Raw genomic sequence first — 17232 nt, 5'->3', positions numbered from 1 at the left:
ACCCATCACAACCAAGAAACCAGTTTTCAGTTCATCAAAGCTACCGAGAAACAGTGAAACATACAGCTCATGAATTTGTCAAATATCTGGGCACTAGAGGGAATAGTCATGGTTGGAAAAATTACCCTTCTGGAATTTTCTCAGCATTTTCTAAAATACCAGTAACATTTCTTCTATTTTTAAAATTATAACAGTGAACTGAAGGAACTTTTTGTTATGGTGAGCAGTCAAAAGAATGCCACTGACAGTTGAATTGCAGTCTTTATTAAAGCTATTTTACAAATTTATGTCTGTCTCCTAATACGAAAAGTTATTTACTTTAACATGTGCTTTGAAAATTAACATCAGCAGTAGGAGGGTTTTCAGTTGAATAGATTTGAGACTTCAAAAATGTGACCGCCTCCTTCATCTCTAGTTTCTCCATCTCCCAATTGTTGACCTTACGAAGAAAGAGGAAAATAATCGGTTTGCAAGAAAATGATGCCACATAAAATAAAAGCTATTTTCTTGATCCAAACATAGTAAAGTAACATCAAGCCAACTGCTTTTTAAAAACAAATGTTATCTTATACTTACTCACATTTTAAAGGCTTTAGTAAGACTGTGCTAGGGTTGAAGAAAGTGGCTAAGCTGAAAATTATAAAAACTTTAAAGGTCTTCTAAAGGGTGCAAAAATTCCCTTCTAGGAATACTCTTCCCTAGAATATATATATATATATATATATATATATATATATATATATATATATATATATATATATATATATAATAGCCAATATGAAAAAAAAGTCTTAAATAGTAGCCCACTAAGAGAAGGGGCCATCCTAACATCAGTATCCATGTATAATCCATTTTTGGATACTTAAGTATCATAATGAAGATTAGAATGTTTGCATTTCATATTGTGTGCAGGACCAATGAGTGGCATTTAGATAGATGCGAAAGTTAACATAAATATAACTTTATTTGTCAAGTTCTTGCTCCATACATCTGGAGAGGCTGTTCAAGAAAAGCTGTGGTACTCAGAACCAAAATGAAGCACAAGAGGGAAGAAGAACCATCTCCTTATAACCATCCAGCTTTTATGGTGACAAACATCCTACAACAGCCTCACACTGACCCATGAAAACAAAACATTAACAAAAAGGAGTAAAGTTCACCAAATGTAGCACTTATAAAACCCCTAGTAAATGATAGTAATCACCTAAGAAGAAGCCAAACCAATCATTAAAACACTTATTTCTGTACTGCTGACAATTCCTCCAGAATCCTAGTAACTAACTTCAACTATAATACCCCTGGCAGAATGGACATCAGTAACTAAAGAACACATCATCTGCGTTTTTTTTCTTACCAAGATCACATGAAAACCCATTACTTTCAAATGACGCATTTTCATAGCAAGGAATCCTCTGGGGTGGGTTAAATCCAAACAGTACGTAGATCTAGGAACACAGAGTACAGCTACTCTGAAAATGAAAATACACAATATGAGAGTACTTACTAATGAGATTACCAGGTACAATCCTGCTGTATTCCTGTTCTTTGGAGATTTCAAAGCTGAGCTCCCCACTGACCCTCACCATTCCCTACTGTCTTGTTCCGCAGCTTCCTTGTTACTTGGCCTCTGCAGATAATCCAGTATATAAAGGCTACATTAACAACCAAAAACTTATAAAAATGCTTTAGATAAAGTTACTCCTCAATCATCTTTAAGGGTGGCTACATTCCTGATAAGGAAAAATTTCAAATATCAAAGCACCCCTTTTAAGGCTAATCTCTGACCTAAAGATAATTATTTACGCTACTAGAAGTACTAATGTAGATACTACCAAATGGTAAAGTTCTTCTAGTACAGAGTGAGTGCCTCAGAGAGAGAGAGAGAGAGAGAGAGAGAGAGAGAGAGAGAGAGAGAGAGAGAGAGAGAGAGAGAATTTAAAAACCTGAATGGGGAGGCCAAATACAAAGAAGAAAAAACTAAAAGAAACACCAAGACTGTTAAAAACATAAAATCCGTATGTGTAACAAAAATGTGGAACATGGAATTTGATTTTTTCATTGCTCTTGGCCTTTGGTGAAAAGACATTTGTATCCCTACTGTCTTCTGGCTGTTATCTGACATAACAAATCAGAGAAAAAAATTTATATTTTTAAAGGAATGCTCAAATTCCTCAATTCTTCTCATACCTTAGGCTGAGAGCTCCTATGTTATAATGTTATGCCAGAACAATAGAGTACTTAAAAAAGAAAAATAACTTTCTAACAAGATCAGAAAGTCTTTGGTTGAGAGGAGATGGGCAACATGCACAGGGAAGACAGCAGCTGAAAAAGATGCCCAAGGAATAAGCTTCATGAATGCAGAAATGGGTAAGAGTTGTATGTGAATCCTTACAAATGTTTTTCTGTACCTCTCCCTACCTTATGTATGAGCAATATGGGATAGAAGTTCCGTGGGGTCGGGATCCATGTCTGACTCATGTTTGTGTGCCCCACAGGGCCCAGCAGACCTTTCTACAAAGGCTGACTAAGCAAGGCCGAGTACAGCACCATCTCATCATCTAGTGAAACAGGCAGGACATTCTCTGAGGGTGTAGCATCACGTTTCTCCCGGAGACACCTATTGTTAGTGTGTGGGTCAAGGAAACAACTTAGGATTAACTCCGATATGGTCTGACCCACATACAATATAGCTTAATAAAGAAGCTAGTTTCTCCACCTTTATAAAGGTCTTCGTGGTAGAACAAAATATTTATTGGGTATTTGATTTTTTTAGAGACCTTAACTCTTTTTAATCACTATTACATTATCTTGTCAAAAGTTCACACTGCACTAATAGTTTCAATCTCATTAACACTGTTTTCTTGAACTGTTTAGCTTTAAAACTTAATTTTTAAAAATTGCCTATTTCACTAAATGGCCCAACTCCAGTGCACAGTTGAAGGCCACAGTGCCCACACTTAAGACCCGAGGAGATTAGCAGTTGAGAAGTCCCTTGGTGCATTACAAGCTCCCTACAAATAGAAGGTCTTAGGATTGCTACTAATATTTAACAGGAAGTCTTTGAGACTTAAGATTTAAAATCAGAAAGCTGGGCGTATGAACAGATGTAAGCAACCTTTGAATATCTGTGGCAGAAGTTACTGCATTCGCGTCGGAAAGTGGAAGCACTTCACTCCTGTTAGAATCCATTCTGATTTCAAAATCTGAAAGAAAAGAATTGATAATTTTTCAAACATTGCTCAAAGTGATTTTCTGTTTCAAAACGTACCTTACTACTACCAACGATGATAAAGGCAGCAGCTAAAATACAGGGTGTTCCAAAAAAATGTGATGACACTTTAACAGCTGATAGTTCAATTTTGAAAATGAAATGTATTTTAATAAAACTGCCTTTATAATTATTCAAAGTGTGTGTATACATTTTGGGGGGACACCCTAGATAATGAGCTTACTATGTGCCAGACACTGGTCTGGACTTTACAAGTGCAATCTCATTTACTCACCACTGGAATCCTAAGAAGTGAACAGATTATTATTGCCATTTTACACACTGGGAAAGGGAGATTGGTAAGTGCCTGAAGTCACAGCACCAGTGAGGAGCAGAGCGAGAAACCCAACCCAGGCGTCCAGCTCCAGAGCCAGCGTACACTACAGTAAATTGCCATGTCAACTCCTAGTCAGAAAGGAAGGAAAATAGCCCGGCTGGTGTGGCTCAGTGGTTGAGCATTGAACCATGAACCAAGAGGTCACTGGTTCGATTCCCAGTCATAGCACATGCCTGGGTTGCAGGCTTGATCCCCAGTAGGGGTTTACAGGAGTCAGTCGATCAATGTTCTCTCACTGATGTTCCTATTTCTCTATCCCTCTCCCTTCCTCTCTCTCTAAAAAAATCAGGAGAAAGAAAGAATCTAATCTAATAATAGACAAATATGCAAATTGACCGCACCTTCGCTACGCCCAAGCCATGCCCACCAGCCAAGCCACGCCCACCAACCAATCAGGGTGAATATGCAAATTATCCCAACAAAGATGGCGGCTAATTTGCATATCGCGACAGCGTAGAAAGAAGCCAAGAGCTGCAGAAGGGAGCAAAGCTGCAGAGAAGCAAGCAAGCTGGGGGGAGGAGAAGGGAGGAGCGGAGGCGGGGCCGGGGGAGAAGGAAGTTGAGCAGGCGGGGCCGGGGGAGAAGGGAGGAGCGGAGGCGGGGCCGGAGGAGAAGGGGCGGGGCCGGGGGAGAAGGGAGGAGCGGAGGCGGGGCCAGGGGAGAAGGGAGGAGCGGAGGCGGGGCCAGGGGAGAAGGAAGGAGAGCGGGCTGGCGGAGAAGGCGGCGCGGGGGAGAAGGGAGGAGCGGAGGCGGGGCCAGGGAAGAAGGAAGGAGAGCGGGCTGGCGGAGAAGGCGGGGCGGGGGAGAAGGAAGGAGAGCGGGCTGGCGGAGAAGGCGGGGCGGGGGAGAAGGGAGGAGCGGAGGCGGGGCCAGGGAAGAAGGAAGGAGAGCGGGCTGGCGGAGAAGTTAGAAAAACAGGGGGGCTGGTGGAGATCTCGGGGCGGGGGACAAGGGAGGAGAGCAGGCAGGGTGGGGTAGAGTGCAGCAGGAAACCCTATTGCAGGATTTTTCCTGCAACGGGAACGCTAGTGAAACATAAACAAAATAAAGTAGATGTAAATCATATCAAGTCTCATACCGATATGATAATTATGTGGCAACTGTACATTTTCCAAGAAGTACCCCTCTCCCAGGAGGCTGCTCAGCAACTCGGCCACCTTTGCATTTGGATACAATGGTGCAGGTGGCTGCGATGGCAGTACTAAGTCTAAGGCCTTGTGACAAGGAACATCATCAAGTTTCAGACAGGCAGCCAAAATCTGAAGCTTGTAAGCATTCCTCTCCTTGTTATCTAAAAGAAGAGAGAAAATATGTAAGAAAAAATATTAATGCCACAATTAAGAATGTGTATTAATGCACCCACATTTCTTTGATCTGTTTCATATCAGGAGGAATCTATGCTCCCTATTCCCTCAGTGTCCAGATCAATACCCTGTATTTCATAATGTTTTAAGGTTCAAAATCTCTTTCAAGGTGATTTAATCTGAACTCTTCATTAAAGAGATGAGCAAATGCTAAGACACCTCATGATTAACTAAGGCAAAGCTGACACTAGGATCCAGGTCTCCTGGGTTCCAGGCTGTTCCCCGCACATTAAGTTGCTTGAAAAATCTAAACACGGTGTTCCTTCTTCTCAAGTCAACGCTGCAATTTTGTAATGTTGTTTTTAGAAGAATGTAAACTTCTCTCCCCTCAGACACATCAAATTTTGTATACCTGACCTGATATTGCTTTTCTGTGTTCCATATTAAAGACCAAAAGTCAACAATTAATTTGGTTCCTAGAGTAAATAAATTCGCTGCTTTGGTAACTATTTGGTTTCTTGATCTAACATGTGCCTTGATCACCGGCCATGAAAGACAAGGTGTTCAGAGCTGCAGAGTTGGCTTAATTTGGCTTCAGAGGTGACACGCAAGGGTGAGGAAGTGCAAACACCTCTGCTCAAGGCATAAAGAACAACGTGAGCCTTTGTACAGCTGCATAAAGTGCAAATAAAGGCACGATGATGTGTTTCTCATTCTTGCCTTCTACATGACCTCTGACTTCACCACTGCCGGTCCTTGCCTCAGCAGCATCTGCTTTGTACATTCTAACCCGAGCCTGCTAAGACCCCACTCAGAGTCACAGGCAGCTAGTAGACCTGCCGCAGTTCAGTCACCACTGGGCACTGACACCCTACCTGACATCAGCAGCTCATCGATGATGTCTTTTTGGAGAAGCTGGTTAATGGGAGCCAAGGGAAAATGGTTCATCAAGCAGAACGAACACACAGCATTCAGCAGGTTTTCAGAAGAGATGTGGTGGAGATAACCAGTCAGAGCAGCGCCCATAGCATCCAGGAACCTTCAGGGCAACAAAGAAAAGTCAGCTTTCAAAGATAAAGAGAAGACAAGGTCATGGTAGAGCTAGTGAGGCACTACAGGACCAATGGCTTTAAGGAGTTCAAAGAAAAAAGACAAGGAAATCAGGCTTGAAATAAGTATTCACATATCTTTCAGCTCAGGTGGCTATCTCATAATAACTACATATGCTCAATAAATGTTAGCTACCACTATGTCTTGCATAGGGCAAATAAATGGTTTACAAGCTTTAACTCATTTAATTCTTATTAAGACGCTATAGGGTTGATATTATTATTTTTCTCACAATAAAGATGAGCATACAGGCTCAGAGAGGTTGAGTAACTTCTCCAAGAACACACAGCCAGGAAGCAGCAGAGATAGCATTGGAACACAGGTTGTCAGGCTCCAGAACCTTTTAACCATTATGCTAGATTTTTATCATGAGTATGTCCATAAGGCCTGGAACACCACTGCTGTTTTATAAATAACTAGAGGCCTGGTGCACGAAATTCATGCACTGGGGGGCGAGGTGTCCCTCAGCCCAGCCTGCACCCTCTCCAATCTGGGACCCCTCAGGGGATGTCTGACTGACGGTTTGGGCCCGATCCCACACCGGCAGTCAGACATCCCTCTCACAATCCTGGACTGTTGGCTTCTAACCGCTCGCCTGCCTGCCTGCCTGATTGTCCCTAACAGCTTCTGCCTGCCAGCCTGATCACCCCCTAACCACTCCCCTGACAGCCTGATTAACACCTAACTGCTCCCCTGCCGGCCTGATCGCCCCCAACTGCCCTCCCCTGCTGGCCTGGTTGCACCCAACTGCCCTCTCCTGCCAACCTATCTCACCCCCAATTGCCCTCTCCTGCCGGCCTGATCTCTCCCCCAACTGCCCTCCCCTGCTGGCCTGATGGCCCCCAACTGCCCTCCCCTGCCAGCCTGGTTGCCCCCAACTGCCCTTTCCTGCAAGCCTGGTCCCCCCCCAACTGCCCTCTCCTGCCAGCCTGATGGCCTCCAACTGCCCTTCCCTGCAAGCCTGGTCCCCCCCAATTGCCCTCTCCTGCCACCCTGATGGCCCCCAACTGCCCTCCCATGCCAGCCTGGTTGCCCCCAACTGCCCTTTCCTGCAAGTCTGGTCCCCCCCAACTGCCCTCTCCTGCCAGCCTGATGGCCCCCAACTGCCCTTCCCTGCAAGCCTGGTCCCCCCCAACTGCCCTCTCCTGCCACCCTGATGGCCCCCAACTGCCCTCCCCTGCAGGCCTGGTCCCCCCCCAAACTGCCCTCCCCTGCTGGCCTGATCTCCCCCCCAACAGCCCACCCCTGCCAGCCTGATCTCGCCCCCAACTGCCCTCCTCTGCTGGCCAATTTGGTTCTGATTGGTCAGTTTCTACGCCAGTCAGTGTCAAAAGCTTCGCCTCCTAGGCAGCCATTGGCTCCCCACAGTTGACCCAGATTTGGTTCTGACTGGTCAGTTTCTATGCCAGTCAGCGTCAAAAGCTCCACCTCCTAGGCAGCCATTGGCTCCTCACAGTTGACCCAAATTTGGTTCTGATTGGTTGGTTTCTATGCCAGTCAGTGCCTCTGGGCCTATCAACAGGGCCTGATCAGAAAGGCGGGGCTGATCAGCAGCCCAGGTGGAGGCCTGGAGAGAAATGGAGGTGTGGCTGCTGACCAGGCCCGGAGCTAAAGAGAGAGGCAAGTGCTGATCAACAGATAAGACCCTGCTTCTCTCTTCAGGCCTCTCTCTGGGCCTAATTCGCAGTCCCCTCAGCAGTCAGTGCTGGGTCACCACGCCTGCAGCCATAGCAGTCAGTGCTGGGTCACCACGGCAACCCAGCGCTGATTGCAGGACTGACTTCTGGTTGGTCGAGGCTCCCGGTCACTGCGGACCCAGGGTTTTTATATATTAGGATTAATATTCTCTAGCTATCAATAATTCTTAGTTAAAAAACAAACAAAAACAAGCCTAATCCTATCATCCAGTAAAACAAAACAGTTAAACACAAGGAGAGGAAAGGTCAAAATTAGGGAAGGCCACTTGTCCAGGGTGACACTGCTAATAAACGGCACAAATCCTTTGAAGCAGGTCTGTCTGACTCTTAGGGCAAAAGCTATGCATCATTATGCAAGACAAACATGAAGTACCTGCAAAAGACTGTGGTAGTGCACAGGACGGAAAGTAGATGTATAGCTCTGGGACAAGGAGATTGTCAATACTTTAAAAAGACAGGAAATGGGAAGGTCATGCAAAACTGAGCAAAGAAATGGTCTCGAGACCTGAAAGTGCACGTTACTGGGGCCATAGTAAGTAACCAGTGAGGCTAAAGCACAGAGAAGTGATTCTTACTTACAGGGGCAAGTGTGCCCTCGTGAGGATATAAAGGAAAATGTTTGAGATCAACTGGGAGGTCTATGGAAAGGAACAAATGGGTGAGGGAGGAAGCGAAGGAGGAAGGCAGAGGCAGGCTAAGTAGGACTTCAGAGTTACAATGGATGGGGACAATGTAAGAGGTACTAGAGATGCCTCACTGGTGGCACTTATTAACTGATAACTGACTGAATTGCAGTCTGCAGCAAGAAAGGCTTTAACTCAAGGCTTTAAGACATCACAGGGCTGCAGATGACTAAGTCTGGAGCCTGAGTGGTAATCACCTCTCCAGTCCTCTCATCCCACTCCTTACGCTTCAGCAACACCAAACTACTTGTTGTTCTCTGCACGTGCTCTGCTGTGTCTTTCCTCCCTGACTTGACTACGGAGTCGTTCTACTCAGAATGTGCTTTTCTGTTTATCTTCCCTCCTATTTTTCCATCTTTTAGGATCTGCACAGGTAGCATCTCCACCAGGCAGCACTACTTGGCATCCACCTCGACCCTCCACTTTGCCAGGCTAGCTTCCTGGCACATCCCTCCTCTATGTCCATATGTCCTATAAAAAACTCTATCACTCCAATTTCATGCTATATTTAACTGCTGATTATGTATCTACCTTACCAATTACATAGAATCGTCCAGTAAAAAAGGATTATGTCTTATTCATCTTTGTCCTTAACCCAAGTGCTTGGCACTCACTCTGACTAAATGAACAAATAAACTTAGATGAGGACAGGAGGAGAATGAGTCAAGCATAATGGTACTCAATTAAGTACATACAGCTTTTTATAAGTTAGTCATACCTCAATAAAGTGGTTTTATAAAATCACTTTGCATGTGGTTGGTTGGTAAATAGTAAGTAACTAACAACAACAAAAAAGAATAGAATGAGCCGACTTGGCAGAATAATTGACCATAACACACCTGTGGGACCTACAGTGACCATACCCAATCCATAGGAGTCTGGATTCAGGAACACACAAATGATCAGAGATGCAAATCTGGTGACGGTACAGACCAACCAAGAGGAGAAGAAACCAAGGGACTGAAATCACAGTTTGAATGTTAAATGCTTTCTCCCTCAGATTTCAGACCCAGGAAGATACTCTGGATGTAACACATCTTTCCCAGAGGCCAGCACATAAGTAAAATGATTCATGTACAACATGTAGACATACAATGTGTTAAGCCAAATTATCTACCATCTTCCTACCTAATTCATCTCTTCTAGTCAACTGTAAATATGTTATGTGGCAATAAAAAAAGTAAAAAAGGACAAGTACATACTCTCGGGCTGGGCCCCCGTGGAGGTGATTCAGAGAGGAGTACACGTGAAGAATAGACACAATGTTTTTCATGGTCAGGAAACCACGTTCATCCACCACTTTCTTCATAAATAAATCCATCAGACCAGCATGTCGAAAGGCAAGGTTTTCAAATAAAATGAGGACAAAAAGAACCTTAAAAAAGAGTGAATTGAGGAAAAACACTTTAATAATTCCAGTATGCTAGGAGTAATTTCTTTAGATCTCAAAAAATTTAAATAGTAATAGAACGGTCCTGATCAAGAGAATATTCCCTAAAAAGGAACAATTATCTTTTCCTCACAAAATCTGTTCCAGTTAATTTTGAGTCAGGCATTAAGTTAATGAGCAACCTCCTTTTATAAGCAGAATACCAGAGTATACAATGGTTTCCATTTCATTTAAAAATAAGTCCTATCCTATAGGCTTTTCACACAACAGGCCTGAAAACTACTTTAAATATATACCTTTTCTGAAGTTTTTCAAGTGACCAACTCAATTTTGATCTGCTCCCCTTCCAAACCTAGACAATTCCTAGATTCTAACATATAAGAGGTAACTCAGAAATTTCTGTATTCAATCTGAATTTCTAGAAATGGGAGATGAAATGATTACATTAACACTTCCAGTTCACTCATCCTTTCCCTCTTGGTCTTTCTCTTTCTAAAATCAATTTCTATGGCAAACTCAATATTTATCTTACCCTCCAAAGTAAATTGAACCTATTGATCTAATGGTTACCAATGCTTAATTGCAAAAAAAAAAAAAAAAAAGTTTTTACTGGCTGCTTCATTCATGTTTGTATTACTAACATAGCCCCTGAATTTAAAGGCCTTTATTCTGGAGGAAATAAGCAAACATTCCATAAACAGAAAATAGACATGATCACTAAGTAATGACATTTTATTCTTCAAAAAACATAAGCCTGTCACATCACCTATATTTATTATTCTAAATATAAGAAAAAAAAAAGAATTAATCCTAATTATCCAAAGCACCATGGAACATTTTGCATGGCATATAGAAAAGCAAACACTGAACAATCTAATTTTTATTTCAGATAGAAAAACAGTCAAACAATTGAGTGGTACATTAACAGGTAACTCCCAGACAGAAATGATAAGGAGCTAATTTTTCAAAAGTCAATTTAGCACTGGAATATTTTGGTACCTTAATTGCTATAAAGCTGATAGAGAAATACCTAGAATGCTAAATGAATTAATATGCTTCTTGATTTGTTTCTGAGGCTTATTCTAACCTATTAATATACTTACTTGTTTCAACTTCCAGACATCAAAAGTTGTAACCACATAATCTGCTATTCCCTTGAAAAGATCTAAATTACGGTATCGGAGGTCTCTGCAAGACTGCAATATGGTGATCAATATTTTCAAAGGACATCCATTGATATTACCTTTAAAAATGAGTTAAAAAAACAAACAAAAATTACCAGGTAGCTTGTAATATAAGACCTAAGAGACTCTACACTCTATATTTTTTGTTTCTGTTTAAAAAATATAGTACTGTATTTTGTAAAAACAAACAAAACTGCAGGCAAAAATAAAATTTAGATGTAACCATATCATCAGATATGTTTTATTTGTAATAGCAAAGTTCTTAAAACAAACCAAACAAATATAGTCCAGAACAGTAGGTCAGAGGTTAAAAATCATGAAAGAAAAGTTTCCCTTACCTATGACCATCTTACTGCATTCATCCAGAAGTACATCAGAACGGTGATCCATGGCAGCTAGGACCTCAAACATGCGCTGGCTATTCAAAACAGAAAATCTGTCTAATTCCCTCAAAGCTTTCATCTAAAGAAAAACAAGATTAAATTTATCATTTGTGATAAAATAAACTTTTGTTTTTAAATAAAAAGGATAAAGTTTGAGCAAAATGCCTCATTAGACATATAGTTAATATACATACTTATATATACAGATAAATATAAACCTACTTCTTTTATTTTACTTTGACAGAGTTAAACACAAAAGCATAACAATGTCCTCCCAAAATTGACTATAGGAAGTGACAGCAGATCACAAGAAATCTTTCTTTTTAAATCTCATCCACCAGAAAAAATTCAGACGGTCTTTACCTCCAGTTTCCTTTTAAGAGAAATCGGTGCATCTTTTCCAATACTTTTCATCACAGCTTGTATTGTGAAGACACGTTTTATTTTCCAAATTTGTTGATCAACTAGTATCCTGTAACCAAACAGAATAAATAGCACAGACCTAGAATCTTAAAACCAGAAGAGAAATCTTAAAAGTCATTTGGTCCAGCTCCTACTTCTAGGCAAGAAATATGAAGCCCACAGACATGATCTACCTGCCGAAGATAGTGTAAGTAGTTACTGAAAGATCCAGGACCAGTCTGGCACTGTTTCCTCTCATATTATTCTATCTTTATGAATGAACAAATCCATCAGATTATTATAAGATACCCCAAGGCATAGTCAATGAAAAAAGGGCTTAAGCATTATTCTCACTGGCTTATAACATTGTATCAGTTGCATCAATTTGATAAACTATAAAACTCAAGCTCCTTTTCAAGCCAGGCCAGTGTCAGGTAACGTCCACACAGTGCACAAATAACCACAATGAACTGAATACCTGTCAGTTCTCTCCCAGCCCACATCAGTGCTAAATGTTAAACTCAGATTTCAATGCTGCTTATACCTTTATTATTGTGGACCCTCACAGCATTATTTCCACCTTTACCTGATCCATAGTGAGAATTTTAAGTTTAATAAGGTATTAAAACTACCATCAAAGTTTTCCCCAAACAAACAGAAAAAGCAGTTCAGCTTTCATCTTGGTTTTCGATTTGAGATATTAAAAAAACAAAGACTGCCACCTGAAGAAAGCATAGAGTTCTCACCGCAATCCTGATCGAAGAACATCCACATTCTTGCATGGCTCCATTGCTTCTAAAATAGCTGACAAAACTGAAAGACATTTCTCATCACACTCATTGATACGTTCCTATTGAAATATAATTACAAAAACATTACAGTTGATGAGCCCATAGTAGACTGTTGCACCCATGCAAAACCACTGAACTAATGCTTTCAATTAAGGATTAAATATGAAACCAATAATGCACATGGAGTCAGTCCTCAAAAAACACCATCTTTAGGAAATAAAATGCCGTCTGTAGTGAGTTTTCCAAATACCCAATTCACACTATTTTATTCATCAAAACTCCTTTACATTTACTATTATCACTGAAAATCCATTATTGATTATATTACTCTGCTTTTGAAACACCTTTTATCAAACATTATTTTTACCTCCTTCTAGGATTCAAGTGCTGTTAATATAAGAGCTACTAGGAAGACAAGTGCTGTAATATAAGAGCTACTAGGGTATAGAGGGCATTCTGACCATCTGTAAAGAACCTGTGTCCTTATAATTTCCCTGTATCCTTTCCTGGGTATCAAACGAACTGCAGTTGGTAATCTTCTGATCCACATCACCTGTTACATTTTATCACTATTATCTGGGTCTCCAGGGGAGCCCCAGGCCCCAGATCCTTCTTTCAGGTCCCTTGCGTTTGGTACTACTTTAGATCCCAGAAATGGCAGTGGGCATAATTTGGAAAATGAATAGTAACACAGCTTACCTAGTGCTCTACAATTTAATCATAACTAATCTATACACCTTACAAGAGCACATCGAGGAAACTTAGGCTGAAAGAAATACACGTGGAAGGAAAAAAAAATGGTCTCATTACCATGGGAGGGTTTCCATAACAATTTACAACATGCCATCAATATTTCAGTATTTACTGTGAAAGGAAAGACCACTTGGCCATGTGTTTGAAGGACAAATTCATTGATGACATACTGTCCCTTCATCTCTAGATAAAGTGTCTTTACAACATTCCAACAGGTCAGTGAGACACAATTGTACGTACAAATATCCACTGCTCACTGATGCAGATGCTATGCTGATGTGAATGCCTGACTGAAATCTAGTAAGAGCATCACTGACCAGGTAAAGTGACTTACTATAATCACTTTAAAATAACTACATAGGGAACACAGCCTACCAAATAAACTGGATAGTCTGTGATTTAAACACACACACACAACAAAAATCAGTACCTGGTTGAGGACATATAGAAATCACAGTAATGTAAAAAGTTAAAATTAAAAACTCTCATATACCTATAAACCCAATTCTTGAATTCTATAGTGTGTCAGATCATCCTTAGGAAATTCCTGTCTTTTTAAAAATTATTTAATTGTAATCACTGAGTTTAGAAGTCTGAGATGCCCACTCTCAAAAGACAAATGATTACTTTAATAAGTTATCCTTCTCTCATAACATCTGGCATTTCAGTGACATCAAATAGGATAGACTCCCTTGTTTGAAACAAAAAGTGGCTCCCCCACCTAATTTCATCCTTCTTCCAATCCATTCTCCACTCATACAGTGATCTAAAATACAAATTTGAGCATGCCAACCCTTTGATTAAAATTCTTCAATGGATTCTCACTGCCTACAGATTAAATCCAAACTTCTTATTTAGGCATAAAAGGCTCTTTCTGATTCCCCCTTTTTGCCAGCCTCATGTCTTACCACTCCTCCTAAGCCCTCCTCAATGACCACCACATACACAATTTCCTCCCCACTCCCTCAAACATACACCCCAGTATTCTGTACTTCAGCCATACTGAACTACTTTCAGCTCCCAAACTAGCCAAACTTTTGCTCTGGGATGAACATGCAGTCTTCTCTGCTTGAAAAACCATCCCATTCACTATCAATCTCTCACAAATTGCTGTGCATTTCTTGGATTCAGCTTAGACATCATCTCTGATTGAGCTTGAATTCTAGTTCTACAATGGACTAAGTAGGCGTTTATTCATTCTGGACAAATTTATCAAGTACCTACAAATAGTGATATTATCAGATACGTGACTTTGGGTAAGTGTTTTAACCTCTCTAAGCCTAAATTTTCTAAACATTGGTAAGATGAGAGTAACAATACCTATTTTAAAAGGCTACACTGAAGATTACATGCAGCAATTCTGTTTTCAAACATATCTCTGCCGCAAACACTAATCCTGTATCCTTCTCCCCAATCTCCTCTTCCCATCATGAAGGCCTTCTCCTGACTAGAATGGAAGCCCATTATACTCTCATAAGACTATACTTTCGTTTCATTGCACTGAAAGTTCTTTGTAGCCATTATTTTGTTCACAATTAAATCCCCTTGTGCTCAGTACAATGCCTGTAACACAATTAATATATGACTCGAATGTTGGTTATTTTTGTGCTTGCCCACAAAATATCCATATTCCCTCCAGATTGTAAGAGTAGGAATCATGTCTTCTATATCTTTATATCCCTAGAGACAAGTTCAGTAACTGAAGCATAGTTGACACAAAATATCTACTGCATAAAAGACACCCAATATCTACTAAGAATCCACTAGCTGTGTGACTTTAGTCAACTTCCTTAACATCACTCAGTCTGTTTCCTCATCTGCAAAACTAAGGTAACATTAACTTTACAAAGCTGTTAAGAGGATTGAATACAATTATATAAGTATGAGGTGTAGGTATACCCTTTTTTCCTTAAACTACCCAACCTTCCTTGCATATTTTTTTTCTCTCTCCTCATTTTATCTTATTAATCACTATTATTCAACTCTAAAGAAGAAAAAGGGAGCAAGCTTTCATAAATTTCATAAAAAAGGGAAGACAGACCTAGCTAATTTAAGGACTCTAAATCATATATACAGAAACAAATAAAAAGGAACCTACCGTTCCTCGGATAGTCTATTTCCCTCCATTATTTCAAGATGTGCCAAGACTACACTTCTATTTCCCTTCATTCATGCAAGATATACAAACCGAGTAAAAGGATGTTTAAGTCTCCTTTTGATTTTACCTGAACCACCCTCAGCAGAGTCTGAACCAACAGAGTGTTCTGAGGAATGTCCAGCTTCACTATAGCGTAAAGACTGAACAGCAGGTGGTCACAGTACATGATCTTGGCTTCTCTCATCATGTGTTCACACAGCTGGGTAAATGCAGGGTGGTTAAACATCAGTTGTTTTTCAAAGCGTCTCTGGTCATCAGACATCCTTTTGGCAATTGTCCACATTGCTGAGAAATAGTTACTACTAGGAAATGTAGGTGCGTTTGAAAATGTATCTAACACGTCACTCAGGGAATTGCCCTGAGACAGTTTTTTAAAGTTGACAGGGGTTGGTTTTGTCTCCTTGGTGAGAACGTCTTCATTAGAGGCGTCATGATGAAAGTTTATTTTCTTCAATCCATCAGCAGAGACAGGAGACTGTTGTGAGTCAAAGGACAGCCTTCTACGACAGAATAATCTGTTGACTGTAAGGGCTGTCACAGTCACAGGGCTTATGCCCTTTGTTGGAAAGACGTCATCTCCTGATTTAAAAATCGAGGCATCCTGAAAGAGATACCTAACAGATGATTGCATTTTATTATCAAAGTCGTTTAAGAGATGGTTTCTTGGGTTCCAGTTTGAATAAACAATTTTTGGTCTGCAAAATCCCAAAGGGTTTGGCCTCACAGTTCTGCTTGTTGGAGATAAAGTACTGAGTTGCCGGAGATTCCATAAAAAGGAACCTGCTCTGTTATTCATCTTGCTACCCACTGAGACACTTGCCAAAGGCTCGAGAGTTGTCACTATGCTACCAACATCGCTTCTATCCGGGAAAGAGAGCACATGCCGTTGCTTTCCTGTAGGGAAGGGGTTATGAAAGGAATAAAAATTAAAACACAGCTCTTACTTAAATGAAATGCATTTAACAGAGACTAAAGGGGAGACCTACGGAGACATGAAAGGTTTACACTAAAATGGTAAACTCTTTTACCAACCCGTGCCTCCTCCATCTCTACCCAACGTGTAGTCTCAGAGGAGCCAGGTTACTTCAGAAGTACTCTTTGTGTAACTGAGGTTTTTTAACGTGAAGTGGATTTCCCATGGAAAGTGTCCCCACAAAGCTCCCTCTGCAGGGACGGATATGTTCCCATTGCCTTGGCGATGTCTTCAAAGAAACTTAAGGTTTAACGCCGATCCAACCTTTATAACAAGAGGCGTTAGAAACAGCCGACCCTAGACTATTAAGAACAAGGCTTTGATCCAAGGAGAACGGCTCCGGAGACAAAGCAGCAAACTAAATTGATGTTCACGTGTGGCCTGAGTGCGGGAGGGAGACACACCAGCCAGCCTCCCAGGTTTCAGAACCAGAGGCAGGAGCCCGTCCTCGCGGGCGCACCCACCCGTCCCAGTCTTCACCCACCTCCTAAACTCAAGGCCCGGGAAGTCCCTGAGACCTGAAAAGCTCAAGTGTCAAGTGTAGCCCCGCCAACTGGTCCGCCGGTGCGCGTCCTCCACTCACCTTAGACCTGAACCCCGTGGCTCCTACATCCAGGAGCGGCTGAACAGCACGCCCGCGAACTGCTCGTCTCGCGAGATTTGACGGGTCCTTCTGAGGTCCAAAAGTGTTCGCTCGCAGCGAGTTGAGAAGGATTCGCCTAGAGAAGAAAGCCTGCCAAAGGAAACGACTAGTGTTCTTAGCTCCAATGATAGGAATGGGGGACATCGCAAAGCTTTTA

At 41.3% G+C, this 17232-nt stretch overlaps 1 protein-coding gene across 3 annotated transcripts; it reads right to left on the bottom strand.

Moving 5' to 3' along the window:
* Positions 1–242: 242 nt before the first annotated feature.
* Positions 243–17097, bottom strand: FASTKD2 (FAST kinase domains 2). 3 transcript variants are annotated; one of them, XM_079782508.1, is made up of 12 exons: positions 17016–17097; positions 15527–16353; positions 12504–12607; positions 11719–11827; positions 11311–11434; positions 10892–11031; positions 9601–9773; positions 5784–5947; positions 4683–4895; positions 3116–3203; positions 1355–1469; positions 243–439 (listed from the first exon to the last, which is right to left on the bottom strand). In XM_079782508.1, exons 2-12 carry the CDS (start codon positions 16253–16255, stop codon positions 320–322), a joined length of 2079 nt encoding a protein of 692 aa, XP_079638634.1. In that variant the 5' UTR covers positions 16256–16353; positions 17016–17097; the 3' UTR covers positions 243–319. The 3 variants fall into 3 exon arrangements, with proteins under 3 accessions (XP_079638634.1, XP_079638635.1, XP_079638636.1); XM_079782509.1 differs by lacking the exon at positions 17016–17097 and adding an exon at positions 16917–17009; XM_079782510.1 differs by lacking the exons at positions 243–439; positions 1355–1469 and adding an exon at positions 1936–2617.
* Between the last annotated feature and the right edge of the window lie 135 nt (positions 17098–17232).

This window comes from Cnephaeus nilssonii (genome assembly GCF_951640355.1).
Source record: "Cnephaeus nilssonii genome assembly, chromosome: 10".
In the NCBI taxonomy this organism is placed as follows: Eukaryota; Metazoa; Chordata; class Mammalia; order Chiroptera; family Vespertilionidae; genus Cnephaeus; species Cnephaeus nilssonii.
This window is presented reverse-complemented; position numbering and strand designations above follow the sequence as displayed.

What these genes read in the sequence shown, in the direction of transcription:
- FASTKD2 (XM_079782508.1), bottom strand. Translation starts at nt 16,255, where the DNA reads ATGAATAACAGAGCAGGTTCCTTTTTATGGAATCTCCGGCAACTCAGT. An exon ending in ATGTCTGGAAGTTGAAACAA is followed by an intron (nt 9,774 to 10,891) that starts GTAAGTATATTA and finishes CTCTTTTTTAAG; the next exon opens with GTTCTTTTTGTCCTCATTTT. An exon ending in TGGGTTTTCATGTGATCTTG is followed by an intron (nt 440 to 1,354) that starts GTAAGAAAAAAA and finishes TTTCTTCGTAAG; the next exon opens with GTCAACAATTGGGAGATGGA.